The sequence below is a fragment of the Pelobates fuscus genome, chromosome 4 (assembly GCF_036172605.1).
Source record: "Pelobates fuscus isolate aPelFus1 chromosome 4, aPelFus1.pri, whole genome shotgun sequence".
Lineage (NCBI taxonomy): Eukaryota > Metazoa > Chordata > Amphibia > Anura > Pelobatidae > Pelobates > Pelobates fuscus.
The window spans coordinates 103,940,463-103,959,565 of NC_086320.1; the positions used below are offsets into that span (position 1 = coordinate 103,940,463).

A 19,103-nucleotide genomic window follows, 5' to 3' on the forward strand; every position below is an offset into this window, starting at 1 on the left:
GTTAAATAAAATACCTACCAAATATATTATAATACTATAAGTATAATATACTACTATTATTAGCATTTACACATTAACATGATTCCCACTTTAAAATGATACAGTGGGATTATTTGCAACCGGTAACTGACAGCCAAAAATGATGTTGACATATTGTCAAGAAGTGAAGAAGGCTCTGATCCAGGGCCGGTGCTAGGATTTTTGACTACACAAGATGCATTTTGACACCCCCCCCCCAAAAAAATAAAATAAAATAAACAATGCATCTTCACCTCTGTGTCTCGTAGCCCCCTTTTGAATTTCTTACCCCCATTAGTGTTGCATATCCTCTCTCTTGAATGTCTTACCCCTTTGGCCCCTTTGTGCCTTACACCCCCATTTCGTGTGTTTCTTTAGTATTTCTTACTTCCCCACCAGCCCCTTTCTGTCTCTTTCTTCCCCCCAGCCCCTATCTATCTCTCTTTTTCTCCCACATAGATACAGGCAAAAATACATACGTGCACAAATACACAAACATACAGACACACAACCATACAAGCACACAGACATAATTATTCAGGCACACAGTCACAAAGATATACAGACACACAGTCATAAAAGGCACACAATCAAACAAACACAGTCATACAATCTACACATACAGGTACATTGTCGCACAAACACAGACATACATTCATACAGACACAGGCACACACAGAAATACAGACAGAGAAATAAAGAAACATAGAGATAGGCATATAGAGACATACATACACAATGATACAGAGACATACATACACAGACAAACAAAGAACCCTGCACACTGATACCGTGTAAATGCTCCGGCCATCCACAGTGGTGGATGCTCCATGTCAGGCGGACATCGCTGGATCCACCCGTAAAGTCTTCAAAAGGAATAAACGCAGGCAACACTCCAATAGTAAGGATGGTATATTTATTGGTAGATGAACCACCCCATAGAAAGTGTGAAAGTGTGAAAGTGTTTCAGCTCATGCAATAAGGCTCTGCTGAGCCGAAACGTCGCACTTTCTTTGGGGTGGTTCACCTATCAATAAATATACCATCCTTACTATTGGAGTGTTGCCTGCATTTATTCCTTTTGAATACTGTAATAAACGTTTAACTCGCAAGTTGTAGTAAACTGGAATTAATAATAACATTAATAACTAAAAATAATAACTTAAAATAATAACTTAAAAACCGAGTGTAAAGTCAAAGTCCAAAGTTCAATAATATTTATTAATAGAGGCTAATTTAAACAAATAAACAATACATACACATTTGAAATAGGCTAGTATATGTTGCCACTAAAACTAGTCATTGACTGAATGGAAAGTAGGCTAAATTAACATAGTAAAACAGGCATAGACACGTGATACAGTTACCACTCCATTGATCGTCAGCTCAGAGTAAGAGAGAGAGGGTGTGTATAGTGGGGAGAGGGGCGAGAGAGAGAGAGAAGGTGAAGAGAGGTAATTCAAAGAGAGGTAATTCAAAGAGACAGAAAATGTGCTATTCACAGGGCTTTAAACAGGTTAGCCCCTCCTTCTGCTGGACACACCTCCCTTAGTCAATCCCTTAGGATGTAACAGAACCAGAGTGCCTCCTGGTGGAAGGGGGATTGCACTAGAGGGAATGGAGGAGGAGTTTATCAACAACCCAACTGGTTTTGCCTGGTGAAAGGCCATGTGCTTCACAGAGGACTCCATTATTGCCTAAGGGTAGAATGGGGGCTTGATTCCCTGTATTAGAACACAAAAACCCTTCATTGGCATACAGTTTGGCTGTTAATCACATCCCCCCACTTAATACAAATACATACACAGACAGTCATACAGAGACATACAGGCTGTATGTCTCTGTATGACGATCTGTGTATGTACACAGGATGGCTAAAAGATAGATCCCCATCTGTCGTGCAACTTCAACAATGCTTTGAAAGCTGGGGCTCTACCGATTCCCCATGCTTGCAGGATTGTATTTAGCACGGAGCAGTATTTGTGTATTTGACTGTAAGCATGTGTTTGTATGGAGTATGTTTGTATGATTGTAAGGGTGTGTTTGTATGTAGTGTTTGCGTTTGCATGCAGGTATTTATGTGTGTGTAGTGTTGGTGTTTGAATGCTGAGACATATGCAGATATACACATACACTGCCACACACGCCCACACTGTGATACACATACACAAAGATACACACACCGACACACATGCAGATACACATATACACAAACTGATACACATTCAGATAGACAGACACACAGATACACACACATATACAGATACACACAAACACTGACAGACATACAGATAAACACACACTGACATACAGACACACTGACAGACACAGATACACACTGACAGATATACACACACACACTGACAGACATATACACACACACACACACTGACAGACATATACACACACACTGACAGACATAGATACACACACACTAACAGACATATAGATACACACACACTGACAGACATACACACACACTGGCAGACATTCACACACACACACACACACTGACAGATATATACACACACAAACACACACACTGACATACATATAGATACACACACACATTGACAGACATATATATACACACACTCACTGACATATACACACACACACACTGACAGACATTTATATACACACACACACTGACAGACATATACACACACACACACTGACAGACATATAGATTCACACACACACTGACAGACATACACACACACACTGACATACACACACACACACACATACACACTGACAGACAGGTTCAAGAGGCCCAGCACCCCTCCTCTCTTTCTTCTGCAGCTCTAGTCTTCTTGGGAGGAATTCCTCCCGTGCTGACTTGAAGGTGGCCGGCAGTAGCTCCGCCCCTGCTGGGCGCCAGCCGCGTTGTGTGCTACAGAGGGAGCAGGGATATGACGTTCATATCCCCGCCCCCTCCACACAGTCCGCGGCACTGCAGGTTGGCGCTCGGCCGCGCTACAAGAAGTGACCGGCAGGAGAGGGGAGCTGTGTGCTTCCCTTCTGCCGGTCACCCGGACATTTGCGCCCCGGGCCGGTGTGCCCTAAGGCGGCCACCTGTGCCGCCTTATGGACGTGCCGGCCCTGCTCTGATCAATAGAGTTACACTCTAGAATGTATTGTACCAGTGGTTCCCAAACTGTGTGATGGGCACACAGGGGAGCCGTGAGATATTTTCCCGGTGCTATGATAAAAAGCACCGGGAACTGTGCTCTCCACTGCCAGCTCTGCAGGACCAGAGTGGAGATAAGAGATCTCCCTTTCCGGCCCACTAGCACTATGCAGACAGCCGGCATTGTGGGAGGGAGAGAGGACCCAGGGGAGCTCTAACCCGCAGCTCCGCCGGGTTCTTCTCTTGCGAGCTCAGAGCATTGCCATGGTTACCACTGCAACGCTCCGAATGTCGCGAAAGTGAACTCTAGCAGCTCCTGCTAGAGTTCACTGTCACCACCAGGACCACCAGGGATTGCAGGAAATATAACCCCCCCCACCAGGCAAAGGTAAGCAGGGAGGGGGGGAAATCAATTTTTATTTTTAATTAAAAATAAATAAATAAATATATATATATATATATATATATATATATATACAAGCACTGTAACCCTCAACACACACACACTGTAACCCTCATGCACAAACTGCCCCGCATACACACACACTGCACCCCTCACACACACACACAAACTACATCCTTCACAAACACAAAGCACCCCTGTACACACACACACACGTACACTGCACCCCTCAACACACACGCACACTGCACCCCTCACACACACACTTATTGCACACCACACACAAACACACACACACTCAACTGTTTGACTACTTACCCTGGGAGGGCATAGCGGCACTACTTACACCATAACCACTAGAAAGTAATGTAGTGGTTATTGTGCCTGGATTGTTTCTTTAAATAATCTACCAGTGTCACTCCCAAGATTAGGGCCCAGTAAATGCCGCAGCGCTGTACAAATACAACATAGAAATTTGTTTAGACTTGGGGTGCCTTGGAAAAATATTGAAATATTAAGGGTGCCTTGAACCTAAAAAGTTTGGGAACCACTGTATTGTACACATATTTGACTTTTGACTAATCCCTCTAAAGATCGTTGTAATTAGGAAATGTTTCACTAATTTTTGATAAAACAAAAATTAAGAAAAATGTGATTCCTATTATAACATTTTTTTTTCAGGCAGGGTCAATTATATACATACTATACATAAGGTTGTAACATGCAGAGCTCACCTGTTGACAATATGCATGTGTCAGAGTTGACGTGTTACGTTATCATGTCACTTTGACTAGGTAAGTCATTAGACAGGGACATTTAAGCCATTTGTAGGTGATAATAGCAAGGAATAATAGCAACATGACTTCACAATTCTTTCAGATCGTAGACAGCTGGTAAACTTGGGAAGGGAGGTTAGATTATATTACAGTGATATAAGAGGAGATACATAATGAAAATAATAAGGGGAAAGATATCTGTTCGGCTTGAGATATGGCATTAAAGGATAGAAATTGTGGAGGAGATGACAGGAAAGGAGATAAGATTGTAACGTGTCATGGCCCTGCCTATAAAGCACCAATTTTTTTAAATCATTATAAGGCCTCTCGAAGACGGCTCTCACATTACCTGTTGTACACTTTTCAGTTGATATCACCATAGAGTTACAGAACTCATGCTGATGATACCACTTATGCGTTTTCCAAAACTTCTTATCTAGATGGTGGTCTTACATGCATTATGCCTCTGTGTGCATTGTCATGGTGTTTATTTGTTTTGTAGTCTGCTTTGGAGTTTATTAGTTGATCTTGTTTATTTGATCCGGTTTGGCTTACTAAATATCCAGGTAGGTTTATTTTATCGTATCCTGCTGATTGTGTCAGTAACAAAGATTATTTACAAGTTTAGTTATTCTAGTGAGTGAGTTGCTCTGCTACCATCTAGTGGTTGTTAAGAATGCAAACATCCAAACAGAACTTCAATGCTAACTACACTAAGACAGTTTGAGAATTCTCAGTAATACATAAATGTTGTAAAAGTGAATTTTCAAAAAGGGCACCCTAATTATTAATATTTTTTTAATGTTTTATTTTCTTTAAAATAGCCAAGATAAATCTTATAATTTAAGTATAATATACTAAAAATGGATGTCAGTCATTGTCACAATGTTTTCCTATTTTTGCAAATACATTGTTTATTAATTGATAATTTTTTTGAAATGTCTTGTAATGCAAATTAAATGCAAATTAAAGGGACACTACAGCCTCATTGAATTGGCTGTAGTGCCTGTAGTCCCCTGCAGCTATCCCTCCATTAAATGTTAAAGCATTTTCAGGTAGCTTAACACAGAATGAGGGTCCATCGCCCTTACTGGCAGTATGACTAGGGCAGAGATTACACACTTTCTTCTAGCTATACCGACTCATACCTGCAATGGTCACTGTGATAGGCTGAAAGAGGTCAGCTGACAGTCTCGGCCAACCACAGCCACATATTGCTGCTCAGCCTAATGCTTCCTCATGAACCCAAGCAGGACAGAGGGATGGGTTGTTGGGGATGATTGGTTAGCATTAATACATTAAAATGGTTTAAAGGGAAACTCCAGTGCCAGGAAAACAAACCGTTTTCCTGGCACTGCAGGTACCCTCTCTATTCCACCTCCCATCCCAGGTAGCTGAATGGGGTGAAAACCCCTTCAGGTCACTTACCTGAGATCCCACCGATGTCCCTCGGCGGTGGTTTCGGGTCGGCGTCGCTCCTCCCAGTAATCATGTCAGCCGGTCGGCGAGACTGATCCCGCCCGCTGGCTGAGGAAACCTAATTCAGTTTATAAAAAACTGCAATAATTACAGTTGCAGGGTAGTGATGTACCGTACTGTTCGCTGGCGAATAGTTCCCGGCGAACATAGCGTGTTCGCGTTCGCCGCGGGCGAACACATGCGCGGTTCGATCCGCCCCCTATTCGTCATCATTGAGCAAACTTTGACCCTGTGCCTCACGGTCAGCAGACACATTCCAGCAAATTAGCAGCAGACCCTCCCTTCCAGACCCTCCACCTCCCTCCCAGCATCCATTTTAGATTCATTCTGAAGCTGCATTCTTAGTGAGAGGAGGGAAAGTGTAGCTACTGCTCATTAGATAGGGAAATTGATAGCTAGGCTAGGGTATTCAGTGTCCACTACAGTCCTGAAGGACTCATCTGATCTCTGCTGTAAGAACAGCACCCCAAAAAGCCCTTTTTAGGGCTAGAACATCAGTCTGCTTTTTTTTTTTCTGTGTAATGTAATTGCAGTTGCCTGCTTGCCAGCTTCTGTGTCAGGCTCACAGTGGATAATGTGCCCAATTGCCCAGTGCCACCACTCATATCTGGTGTCACAATAGCTTAAAGGGAAACTCCAGTGCCAGGAAAACGATCCGTTTTCCTGGCACTGGAGGGTCCCTCTCCCTCCCACCCCCCAATCCCCAGTTGCTGAAGGGGTGAAAACCCCTTCAGTGACTTACCAGGGGCAGCGACAGGTCCCACGTCGCTGCTTCCTCCTCCCCCGCCGCTCCTCCTTCTACTTACGTCGGCCGGTGGGCGAGACTGATCTCGCCCGCCGGCCGAGGAGACCTAATGCGCATGCGCGGCAATGCCGCGCATGCGCATTAGCGCACCCCATAGGAAAGCATTGAAAATGAATTTCAATGCTTCCCTATGGGGAATAGAGCGACGCTGGAGGTCCTCACACAGCGTGAGGACGTCCAGCGACGCTCTAGCACAGAAAACCTGTGCTATGAAGCAGGAAGTCCCTCTAGTGGCTGTCTAATAGACAGCCACTAGGGGAGGACTTAACCCTGCACGGTAATTATTGCAGTTTATAAAAAACTGCAATAATTACACTTGCAGGGTTAAGGGTAGTGGGAGTTGGCACCCAGACCACTCCAATGAGCCGAAGTGGTCTGGGTGCCTGGAGTGTCCCTTTAAGCTTGCATTTAAAATCCAAAAAATTTTTTTCACTGTAATAGATTGAAGAGCAGTTAGTTGTCTGCCAGCTTCTGTGTCAGGCTCACAGTAGATACTGTGCCCACTTGCCCAGTGCCACCACTCATATCTGGTGTGACTATAGCGTGCCTTTAAAAACAAAAAAAGTTTTTCACTGTAAGGAATAATAGCAACATGACTTCACAATTCTTTCAGATTGTAGACAGCTGGTAAACTTGGGAAGGGAGGTTAGATTATATAACAGTGATATAAGAGGAGATACATAATGAAACTAACAAAGGGGAAAGATATCTGTTCGGCTTGAGATATGGCATTAAAGGATAGAAATTGTGGAGGAGATGACAGGAAAGGAGATAAGATGGTAACGTGTCATGGCCCTGCCTATAAAGCACCAATTTTTTAAAATCATTTTAAGGCCTCTCAATGACGACTCTCACATTACATGTTGTACACTTTTCAGTTGATATCTCCATAGAGTTACAGAACTCATGCTGATGATACCACTTATGCGTTTTCCAAAACTTCTTATCTAGATGGTGGTCTTACATGCATTATGCCTCTGTGTGCATTGTCATGGTGTTTATTTGTTTTGTAGTCTGCTTTGGAGTTTATTAGGGTTGATCTTGTTTATTTGATCCGGTTTGGCTTACTAAATATCCAGGTAGGTTTATTTTATCGTATCCTGCTGATTGTGTCAGTAACAAAGATTATTTACAAGTTTAGTTATTCTAGTGAGTGAGTTGCTCTGCTACCATCTAGTGGTTGTTAAGAATGCAAACATCCAAACAGAACTTCAATGCTAACTACAGTTTGAGAATTCTCAGTAATACATAAATGTTGTAAAAGTGAATTTTCAAAAAGGGCATCCTAATTATTAATATTTTTTGAATATTTTATTTTCTTTAAAATAGCCAAGATAAATCTTATAATTTAAGTATAATATACTAAAAAGGGATGTCAGTCATTGTCACAATGTTTTCCTATTTTTGCAAATACATTGTTTATTAATTGATAATTTTTTTGAAATGTCTTGTAATGCAAATGAAATGCAAATTAAAGGGACACTTTAGGTATAATACCATTTACCTCGTTGAATTGGCTGTAGTGCCTGTAGTCCCCTACAGCTATCCCTCCATTAAATGTTAAAGCATTTTCAGGTAGCTTAACACAGAATGAGGGTCCATCGCCCTTACTGGCAGTATGACTAGGGCAGAGATTACACACTTTCTTCTAGCTATACCGACTCATACCTGCAATAGTCACTGTGATAGGCTGAAAGAGGTCAGCTGACAGTCTCGGCCAACCACAGCCACATATTGCTGCTCAGCCTAATGCTTCCTCATGAACCCAAGCAGGACAGAGGGATGGGTTGTTGGGGATGATTGGTTAGCATTAATACATTAAAATGGTTTAAAGGGAAACTCCAGTGCCAGGGGAAAAAAAACGTTTTCCTGGCACTGCAGGTACCCTCTCTATTCCACCTCCCATCCCAGGTAGCTGAAGGGGTGAAAACCCCTTCAGGTCACTTACCTGAGATCCCACCGATGTCCCTCGGCGGTGGTTTCGGGTCGGCGTCGCTCCTCCCAGTAATCATGTCAGCCGGTCGGCGAGACTGATCCCGCCCGCTGGCTGAGGAAACCTAATTCAGTTTATAAAAAACTGCAATAATTACAGTTGCAGGGTAGTGATGTACCGAACTGTTCGCTGGCGAATAGTTCCCGGCGAACATAGACTGATCCCGCCCGCTGGCTGAGGAAACCTAATTTGCATGCGCGGCAATGCCGCGCACGCGCATTAGGTCTCCCCATAGGAAAGCATTGAAAAAGATTTTCAATGCTTTCCTATGGGGAATTGAGCGACGCTGGAGGTCCTCACACAGCGTGAGGACGTCCAGCGACGCTCTAGCAAAGAAAATCTTTGCTATGATTCAGGACGTGCCCTCTAGTGGCTGTCTAGTAGACAGCCACTAGAGGAGGAGTTAACCCTGCAATGTAATTATTGCAGTTTATAAAAAACTGCAATAATTACAGTTGCAGGGTTAAGAGTAGTGGGAGTTGGCACCCAGACCACTCCAATGGGCAGAAGTGGTCTGGGTGCCTGGAGTTTCCCTTTAATGCTGAATGGAAGGATGGTGCCTGTGGACTTAAAATACTATAACCATTTCAATAAGATTGGACACTGCCCATTTAAGGATATTCACCTGTATATATAGAGTGTCTGGTGGCATACCAGTTTAGTTACAATAATACTTTTATTGTAAATTGGTCCAAGGAATTTTGATCTTTCTTGTTTTCTTTTGGATAAGTGCACACTGGGTTAAACCCCTTTTTTAAAAACAAATTTCTGGGCAGTTTATTTAGGTGCATTTGAGGTGAGGTCACTAAGGTAAAGTGGGGTCTAGGACGCAGTACCACCCACTAAATAGATTTTATATCCGATTAGGGCTTGCAGGGATTACAGCAGCTTCACTCTGGGTTATAATGTGGGCTCAGAAGTTTGGGGCAACAATGATCAACAAGCAGGTGCTTTATCCATCTGCCATAATTTACAAAGTGTTTAGTTGCTACACTGTGTAAACCATGGGTCGTCAACCTGGTCCCTACCGCCCACTAGTGGGCGTTTTAGGATTCCAGGTGGGCGGTAGGGATTTCCAGGTTTTGACGACCGGGCGGGTGCGAGCCGTGGTACCCCTGCGACTGGGTACCGCCGTGACCATTTGCGGCCCCGGCCCGCGCGGCAAACCGCCGTGGCCGCATATGGAGGGGTCCATCGGGTGGCCCATGCTGTCAGGGCCACCCGATGGAGGTGGACTGCACGTCACTCCTCCCAGCTAACACTGAGAGCCGCGCGGGAGGAAGACCAGGGAGTCAGAGTGGGAACTCTGACTCCCATCCACCTGAGCCACTACTGGACCCCAGGGAAAGTCAACCTCCTGCATCTAAAAGGTAGGAAACAGGAGGGTGACTTAAATATAATGTGTGTGTGTCTTTGTATGTATGTCTTGTGTGTGTCTGTCTGTGTGTGTGTGTCTGTATATATGTGTGTCTTGTGTGTCTGCATGTGTGTGTGTCTATGTATGTCTTGTGTGTGTGTGTGTGTCTGTATATATGTGTGTCTTGTGTGTCTGCATGTGTGTGTGTCTATGTATGTCTTGTGTGTGTGCATGTCTGTGTGTGTCTGTATGTATGTGTCTTTGTGTGTGTCTGTATGCGTGTCTTGTGTGTGTCTGTATGTATGTGTCGTGTGTGTGTGTGTGTATGTGTGTATGTGTGTCTTGTGTGTATGTATGTGTGTCTTGTGTGTATGTATGTGTGTGTCTTGTGTATGTGTGTATGTGTGTCTGTATGTGTGTCTGTATGTGTGTCTTGTGTGTGTGTATGTATGTCTTGTGTGTGTCTGTGTGTGTGCCTTGCATGTGTGTCTTGTATGTGTGTCATGTGTGTGTGCCTGTCTGTTATAGTGGATTATAGTAAGTGGGCTACCTAGCTCAGCCTTCCTACTGGGCATTGCTACAAGGAAGGTTAAAAAATAGAAAAAAGGGAAAAAAAAGTGGGGAGGGGAATTGAGGAGGGAGAGGAGATGAGCTGACGCACAAATGAGAAATCATATTATACGCAAACAGAGAAGTCGTCTGAATATCACTGAAAGAGACCTTCGTTTGTTCCTTACGAAAATCGAACCAGATATCAAATATTTAGTCTCGCAGCATCAACCTCAAGGATCTCATTAATCACTAGTAAAGGTAATTTCAATTTACTTCGTTGTTTTCTCATTAAACTTTATAAAGTTAAAACCTTATAAACCTGCATTAAATAGAAATAAAAAGATAAATGTACGTACATTTATTTTTTTAAAACACCCTCCTTTCTAAAAAATATTCTGTATTTGCGCGAAAACTGGTGGGCGGTAAGGAATTTTTTTCAACCAAAAAGATGCATTAGTGGGCGGTAGGTAGAAAAAGGTTGACTACCACTGGTGTACACAAATGAACTATTAACTTAGACTTACATGTGTGATAGTAATTTTAAAATATTAAGATACAGCAGTAATTCAGACATTAAATCATTGTAGATATATTTATTAAACTGTGGTTAACATAACCTAAAATACAGAGTTTTTCTAAGATAAAAAAAAAATAATGTTAGTTACAATTGAGAAAAAAAAAGATCTTATGTCTGAAATAATCTACATGTACCAAAGAGAACACAAATTCCGTTACGTGCATTTTAATCATGTGGTTCACTGACAATTGCAGTGGTTGAAAATGAGTAAGGAGTCAGAAGTACAGCAATGGTGTAATGACGTTTCCCAGCATCATTGGCTGTAAACACAACCTGTAATGCAAATAAATAAATATATAAACAACAGACAAACAAAACAAACAAACAAACAATTTATTTACAAGTTCTTGTCATAGCTCCAAAACTCCTGCCTACTTGATTTTAGTTTGACATTTCACAGTATGTTACCTAAATTCATAATGCATAATTCTTGACCTACTATAAAGTAAGCTGGCTGAGTATGTGGTATGATGCTGCTAGTACAGCTGCCAAAGTGACACTGATATCTAGTTTCAGGGAAATAGGTTACATATTTTTTACAATTGTTGTTGTGTATTGTTACAGATGTATTATAAAATGGTTGTTTTTTTATTGGTGCTATCAATGGCAGCAGAATATTTAAAGGGGAACTATAGTGCCAGGAAAACAAACTCATTTTCCTGGCACTATAGCTTCCCCCTCTGTCAAGGCCCCCTTCAGTCACTTACCCGGGTCCAGCACCGATGTCCCTCTGTGCTTGCTCGTCTCTGCCCATGCTCGCATTAGGATCTCCCCATAGTAAAGCATTATTCAAATTCAAATCTTGCACTGTGTTTGTAAGATATTTCTGTGATTGAAAGAACACTGTAGGCACACAGATCACTTCATCTCATTGAAGTGGTCTGGGTGCAGTGTCACTGTCCCCTTAACTCTGCAATCTAAAACAGTTCACAGAAACCGCAATGCTTTCATTGCAGGGTTAAGACTGCCTCCAGGTTTTCCCTGCTCTTTCAAGGAGTTTAACTCCGTCTAATAATGCTGGATGTTGTCATGCTGTGCATGAGGATGTCCAGCATTTTCAAATCCCCACATAGGAAAACATTGATTTAACGCTTTTTATGGGGAAGGCCTAATGCATGCATGGCACTCAACAAGCATGCACACTAGGTTCCTCCCACGATGACGTTGGAGGAGGCAGAGAAGGAACTAAATAACTTCTGCACTGGAATCGGGTAAGTGTTTAAAGGGTTTTTATCCCTTTGAGTGTCATGAGGGAATGCAGGGGAGGGGAGGAGGGAAGGGAGGGAGAGGGACTCTATCGTGTTAGGAATACAGCTTTGTATTCCTAATACTATAGTGTTCCTTTAAGGACTTAATGGTCTGACATTATTATTGCCTCACCCTGTGCTATTTTTTGCTTGGTGCCAAGAAAACATTTTTACTTCCACGGGAAGCTCTTGCTTTAGGCATGCTTCTCAATGTTAAAGTGCCTGGTTGACAAATTTTATTCACATCTGTATTGATTTGTATACATTTTGGTAACTAGCAATGTAACCCACCTAATTAGCTACCCTCACATTGTTTACATATAATCAGGGTTATTCACTAAAGTGAGAATTGTAGGCATTTCAAAGTAAATTTGAAATTAATTACATTGTCAAGACCAAAATAGCCCAATTAGAAAAATTACCAAGACAGCTGTGTATCCATTTGGCTATATTGGTCTTAAAATGTACATTCACTTTACATTAACTTTGAATTCCCAACAATTCCCACTTTAGTGTATAACCCTGCATGTGTTATGACAGCTTTTAAAGTAAATTTCTCTCCCTCTCTCTCTCTTACATTCTTTGTACATTTCTTGGAAACTTGAATTCACTGGTGTATACCAAAATAAGCATGTAAAACAACTACAAGAGCAGCTCTCTCCTTCAAAACAGAAACCCGAGACATCCAAGTTTCAGGAACCTGCATATAAATTGCTCTGAAGTGCAAAGTTACTTACCCTTTATCAAAACATAACTTAAAAATGCTAATTTGAGATATCAGATACAAAACACACATTTTAACTCTCTTACCAATTACACCCAAATTTGATTCTACTATCTATTATTTTCTTTTCTCTCCTTTTTATTTTTCATTCATTCATTCGTTCTTTCTTTCTTTCTTTCTTTCTTTCTATTTCATTCTAGTTCTCTTTCTTTCTTTCTCGCTCTCTCTCTCTCCCTCGTTTTCTTTCCCTCTTCCTCCAATAACCCTTTTCTATTGGACTGTCCCTAGCCTTCCAACACTCTATTTTCTGTACATTTTGGTACAAGCGCACCTCCTTAACTGTATGTATGCAGAACGATCCATGAAGTTTTACTTTTTCCATTGTTATGGTTATTTTTGTTTGACACTTGCTAATTTGTTTCTCTCTCTATTCAATTATACTTCTTATATTACATTTATTTGGGAAAAATATTAAGGCATTCAAAATACAAAAATGTAACTAGCAGATTGTAGTCTATGAATGGGGTTTAAATAAGAGCAGACTGGCAAGAAAGGAGTAATCTAATTATTAAATAATGTACACTTACATCAACATATTCGTGAAATGGTGAAATGCCTGCTTTGCCCCAGTAAGTTTTTGTTGCAAATTCCACCTTGTATGTTCCCTCGATAAAATGTTCATCATCAGTCAGATTGTGGATTTCTCCTTGTTCAGAGGTCTTTCTAAGATATACACAATAATCCAAAATGGTTTACTGAAAGATGTGCATTTAAAAAAAAATTACGTATGTTTTATTTCAATAACTGATTACTTTGGTTAGATTGATTTGTTATTTTATACAATATTAGTATTAACTCTTAATAGTGATGTCACGCCGGAAAATGTTATACTTATGTATAAACTAACAATAGATCTACTGTACAAATGAACATTAAATGTAAACAATGGCGATCTAAGGTCTTGGTTTGATATAGGAAATATTTCAATAACTTACCCTGACAAACACAGGATAAAAAAGAACTATCCCAGGGATAAGCTTACAGCCATAGTACATAACTCCATGCACTATTTTGAAAGGGTGTAGGTTCTATGGTTGGAGTTGGAGGGATAGGGAGATTGGGAGAGTGGAGGGCAGGCCGGTAGTCCCACACTAGGTCCCTTTTTTTTTTCTTTTCCTTATCTTGCACATATTTAAATAACTGGGTCTGTTTTTTATTTGTTGTTCCAAGGAGTTTAATTTCATGTTGTCTCCTTTTTTACTTTAGAGGTTATGAAGAGCATTAACAGCTTACTGCCTCAACCGGTACTGCCCTGTCTGACATCCCAGGAGATGCTTAAAGTAACTATATAGCCTTATGTTATGTTTAAAGACTGGGGCGTTTCTTGGACATATGGCTTCCTAAACACCATATCAGAGGACAGGAAAACCAATGTGTTGCTCCACCTATAGTGGACTATTGTCTTGTCTTTTTGTCCAGTTGACTATGTTCACTCAAACATGTCCACAACTGTTTTAACTTCAATGTTATGATTTGTTTTTTTTGTTTTTGTACTGTTACATTATTGTAAAATAGGTACTTTTATGTAATGTTTTATATACATGTGATTCGGTACTTCTTTTGTGCCAAAACAAAAAACCAACAAAGTAAAATAAAAAGTCTGCTTACCCTGAGACAAATTGTTGCCATATTCCATCCTTGTCAAGTCTAGAAACCTTTATACCTATGTTGGCAGCTGGGGTTCCCCTCACTGCATCCAAAACTTTCACCATCAGAGGACACTTGGAATCTGCAGCCCCATGAGTATCATGTGCCTTTAATGGAGAAAAATTTAGAGACTTCACTGGGCATGAACATAGATGTAAAGCCAATTGAAAATCTATACGAAAGCATTTTACTTTGTGATTACTTTGATGATATTCCCACTGCCATCTGTAGCCAAAGTCCATCCAATGTTTCTTGTCTAAGGATCACTTTTCGAAAAGTACTCAATGTTGGTCAGATCATCTTACACTTGCCATGTATGATGAGTATCAGAGAATGGACAAAGGGATGCATATTCTAAAAAAGTATCTATACTAAATTGGTTATGGTGTTATCAGTAGAGTTCTCACTTTTCATTGTTAACCCCTTAAGGACCAAACTTCTGGAATAAAAGGGAATCATGACATGTCACACATGTCATGTGTCCTTGAGGGGTTAAACAATTTTTAAAACCATTTTCTGTCTGATACTCGGGTTCATGCTTCTGCATCAACCAGAGCAGACATGGTTGGCAGTGACAAATGGAGAGCATCAGCTGACAGCTCTCAGCCAATCACTGCTGACCATCTTTGGTATGAATTGGTATTAGTCATACCTCCAGAGGAGGAAAGAGCCACAGGCACCCAGCAACCATTATTCAGTGTCAACTAATAGAGATCAATGAAATGAAGTGGCTATGTTGTCTAGAGTGTCCCTTTAGGGGATTATTGGGGACATTCAAACAATTTAGCAGCTTTTGTTGATCACCGTTTTGGCTGCTTTGTTTACAAACCATGCAAATTACATCTGGATAAATAGTATTGCATAATATCATCAGTTGTGGGATCTAAGTGATATACATCATTTCTAAGGTAAATCAAACGACCAGTAAAATAATTGTTTGGCTTTACTATTAAAAACGGAACAATATATCTGTCTTTTGGCAATTTTGTGCAAATACACATATAGACTGACTGCATACAGACATAGCCAAGCATTAACATGTCATTGGCTATGTATTTAAACTAGATCATATTGATAACTTTGAGCTGAATCGTTCTATTTAGTCCTCTTACACCTGTGCTGTAAATCATGAAAAAAATGAGTAACACATATGATCAGCTGCAATATATGAAATACAGCTATTCTAATGTATACAGATAAATCACATTCCATGTATTCACAAAACTGTGTGTTACTAAAATTTTAGTTCAAAATAGCTAAACTATAAACAATCTGTCTAGCTGTAAATGTGAAATCAAATTTTAATTCCTGAAAATTCACAGTTTAGAGAATGATACTGATAGGTTGTTATGCACATAATACTCATAATTAAATAATTAAACAGAAAGTTATTATGGTTAGAAAACTACTGGGGAAAATTACCTAATTTCAACTGACCTGGAGATTTTTTTTCCATCCAATATTTCAGTCTAAATTTTTAAAGATATTTATATGATGGTTAATAATGATTAAACTCTATAAAATATGTGAGAGATATTTCATACTTTTGCAACATAAGTGATTATATTTGATTACGCTTATGTGACCTCAGTAAAAAAAAAAATATCTGGAGGATGGAATGTTGAAAAATTGAAAATCTAGTTCTTGGACATTGTCTGCTTTCATATGGTAAACTGAGTTCTGTTAGTAAGTCTGAGCTTAAATAAAGAATTAAAAAATAGAAAGTTGGAGATTAATGGGGTTATTAACAGAAGTGGGAATTGATGGGAATTTTGAGAAAATTTTACATTTAAGGCCAGAGTAGCTGAACTGAAAGCATGGCTGACATAGATAATGTTTCCAATATTTTAACCTTGATTTTGAAAATAATTTTGAATTCTCAGTTAAGTAAATAATCCTCAAAGTGGATTTCAAAATTTAGGCCAAAATATATAAATTATTCAAGTTAATTATGTTTTCAGTTTTGCAAGTTTGAGCTTAAATTTAAAGTTCACTTTGAATTCCCAACAATTCTCACTTTATTGAATAACCCTGTATGTGTTCTAATCGTTATCTGACACATTTACTGAAAGTATTTATCATTAAAGCATTCATATTGCACACACTTGCAGATTTTCTACTGTTTTTTTTTTGTTTTTTTTGCTTCGTATGTTTTATTAATTAAAATTTTTATGCATAACTTCAAATAGAACTGTTAAATAAAGTTTTATTTATAATGGTAAGTATTCTGTTTATATTGATATTTAGCTTTACGAATTCTATATGTTTTCATGACCAATCGCAGATACAATCATATTTGTAAATGCCACACAATTGAGGTTGAACTAGTGAAATTGTAATAAACCTCAAAGTTGAATAATTTTGGTCCCTTCTCTTCAATTTTGGAATCTAATTTCCACTCACTTTTGTCAAACTAAAGTAAAAATAATGAGGCATAATTATTTCGAGATAAATTTCCTATTTAAAAGGAAAAATCAAATCAATTATAAACTGTTGTTAAAATACAAAAATGTGATTAGCGTAGTATGAGCCCACAAATGATAAAACGTGTTTAAATATACTTTCTAGTCTAAAACATTTTATACTCTATGGTTAGACTTAAGATACTTTTTTTGTATTGTATGTTATTTTTAACATTTTATTTGAATCTAACAAACTAAAGAAAGTTTTCATATTTTTTTGTAATAAATATACTTATTCAAATCCAACAATATAATTTGATTATGGTACCAAAAAAATGAATTATTTAATTTTTATCATAGATATACTTACCAACGGTGCAGCATCAGAAAGAATGAGCAGTGCTGATAATAGAGCAAGGACATTAACATAAGCCATTCTTCTTGCAATGTTGTGCAGAGATATATTTGTCTGTCAGTTAATCAACACAAGGTTACTGTGAAATCACAAAATAAGGGTACTGAGTCCTTTTATATCAGGTAACCTGCTGACTCAGATTATTTGCTTACTAAACACAAGGAGAATAAGTAACTCATACACAGCCCCTTTCTGGAGAGATTATTGAACTCTTGCATTAACTCTGAGTGTTATTTTATATAGGCAATGTATAGGGCTCTAAGTCCGTAGCAGAAAAATAATGAATGATGTGGTTTACTGTTTTAAAAAATAAATACACATATTTGCACTTTGTGTTTATATTTATTTTGTTTCCTCTCTAAATATTTTGACCAAAATGTTTGACCATTAACCCCTTAAGGACACATGACATGTGTGACATGTCATGATTCCCTTTTATTCCAGAAGTTTGGTCCTTAAGGGGTTAATTCATGCAATTGGAACATGCCAAGCACCATAACCACTACAGCCCATCATAGTGTACATGGTGCTATGTGTGCCCTGGCACCATTCCACAAGAAGATGTAAAACTGTTTTAGCATGATAAGATTTTTACTGTAGTCACCATCACTGGGGACGGAAGAAGGACACTTTATGTAGTTTCCAGATTACTGTTGTGTTTTAGTCACCTTGTGCCCATTATAGGTGCAGGGTGTGTAGAATGTATAGAAGAGCGAAACGCGTTTTAGCAGATCTGGACTCCATTTTGGACTTTTACTTTATATTTATTTTTATACTATATGTGTTTTAATTTGTAACTTAATAAATTCAAAGTTATTCCAAATCAAGTCCTTAAAGCCTTCAGGAATCTTCATTGGGGGAGTGCCATCCCCAGAAAGTGGCACCTTGCTGATCACCCTCAGAGCCAGGAATGTAATGCTCTTTAAAAGGTGAGCGCTATACTTACCTTTGTTGTACTACTTATATCCTAAAATGTACCGCACATTTGGTCGCTTCTTTCTCCCTTTTTTTTTTTATTTCTCTTGGAGCAACATCAGTGAGGAAGTGATGTGTTGCTGCCCTAAAAGCAAAAAGGCAAATAACATATAGTCTCCAGACCATGTGAGTGGTTCTATTTTATTTACCCATCACCGATTATTGTCCAAAACCATCTGCACTATAAACTTTAAATTTTCTGTTTTTTCCATATGTATGGTTTGCATTTTCAAGTTTGTTGTCACGTTGAATTGATGGGGTAAGTTTAACCCCTGCACTATCCTTATTGTACAGTGCTCCACTGTATATATATTTCCACTGTATATATATTTCCCGTATGTCTAAGATTTATTATGGAAAAAGGGTGTTCCACTGTGTGTAGAGCTGCTTTCAATGTTTGGGCACTTCATTGTATCACTTACTACCTCCTAGTAGAGATAGATTTTGTTTTTATTGTTCATACTGGTATTGGTTGACTTGGGATGTGTAGTGTAATTGGTTACTATCCCAAGTTCATACTGGTATTGGTTGACTTGGGGT

The 19,103-nt window shown here is 39.4% G+C and overlaps 1 protein-coding gene across 1 annotated transcript; it reads right to left on the bottom strand.

Moving 5' to 3' along the window:
- Window positions 1-11,094: 11,094 nt before the first annotated feature.
- TTR (transthyretin) lies at window positions 11,095-17,686 on the bottom strand. The gene is made up of 4 exons (XM_063450444.1): window positions 17,544-17,686; window positions 14,733-14,878; window positions 13,652-13,787; window positions 11,095-11,366 (listed from the first exon to the last, which is right to left on the bottom strand). Exons 1-4 carry the CDS (start codon window positions 17,607-17,609, stop codon window positions 11,259-11,261), a joined length of 456 nt encoding a protein of 151 aa, XP_063306514.1. The 5' UTR covers window positions 17,610-17,686; the 3' UTR covers window positions 11,095-11,258.
- Between the last annotated feature and the right edge of the window lie 1,417 nt (window positions 17,687-19,103).

Excerpts from the sequence above, each read along its gene's own strand:
- TTR (XM_063450444.1), bottom strand. The coding sequence starts at position 17,609 with ATGGCTTATGTTAATGTCCTTGCTCTATTATCAGCACTGCTCATTCTT. Across the intron at positions 14,879-17,543 it reads TTTCTGATGCTGCACCGTTG|GCACATGATACTCATGGGGC; the intron begins GTAAGTATATCT and ends TCTCCATTAAAG. Across the intron at positions 11,367-13,651 it reads CATTTCACGAATATGTTGAT|GTTGTGTTTACAGCCAATGA; the intron begins GTAAGTGTACAT and ends TTTGCATTACAG.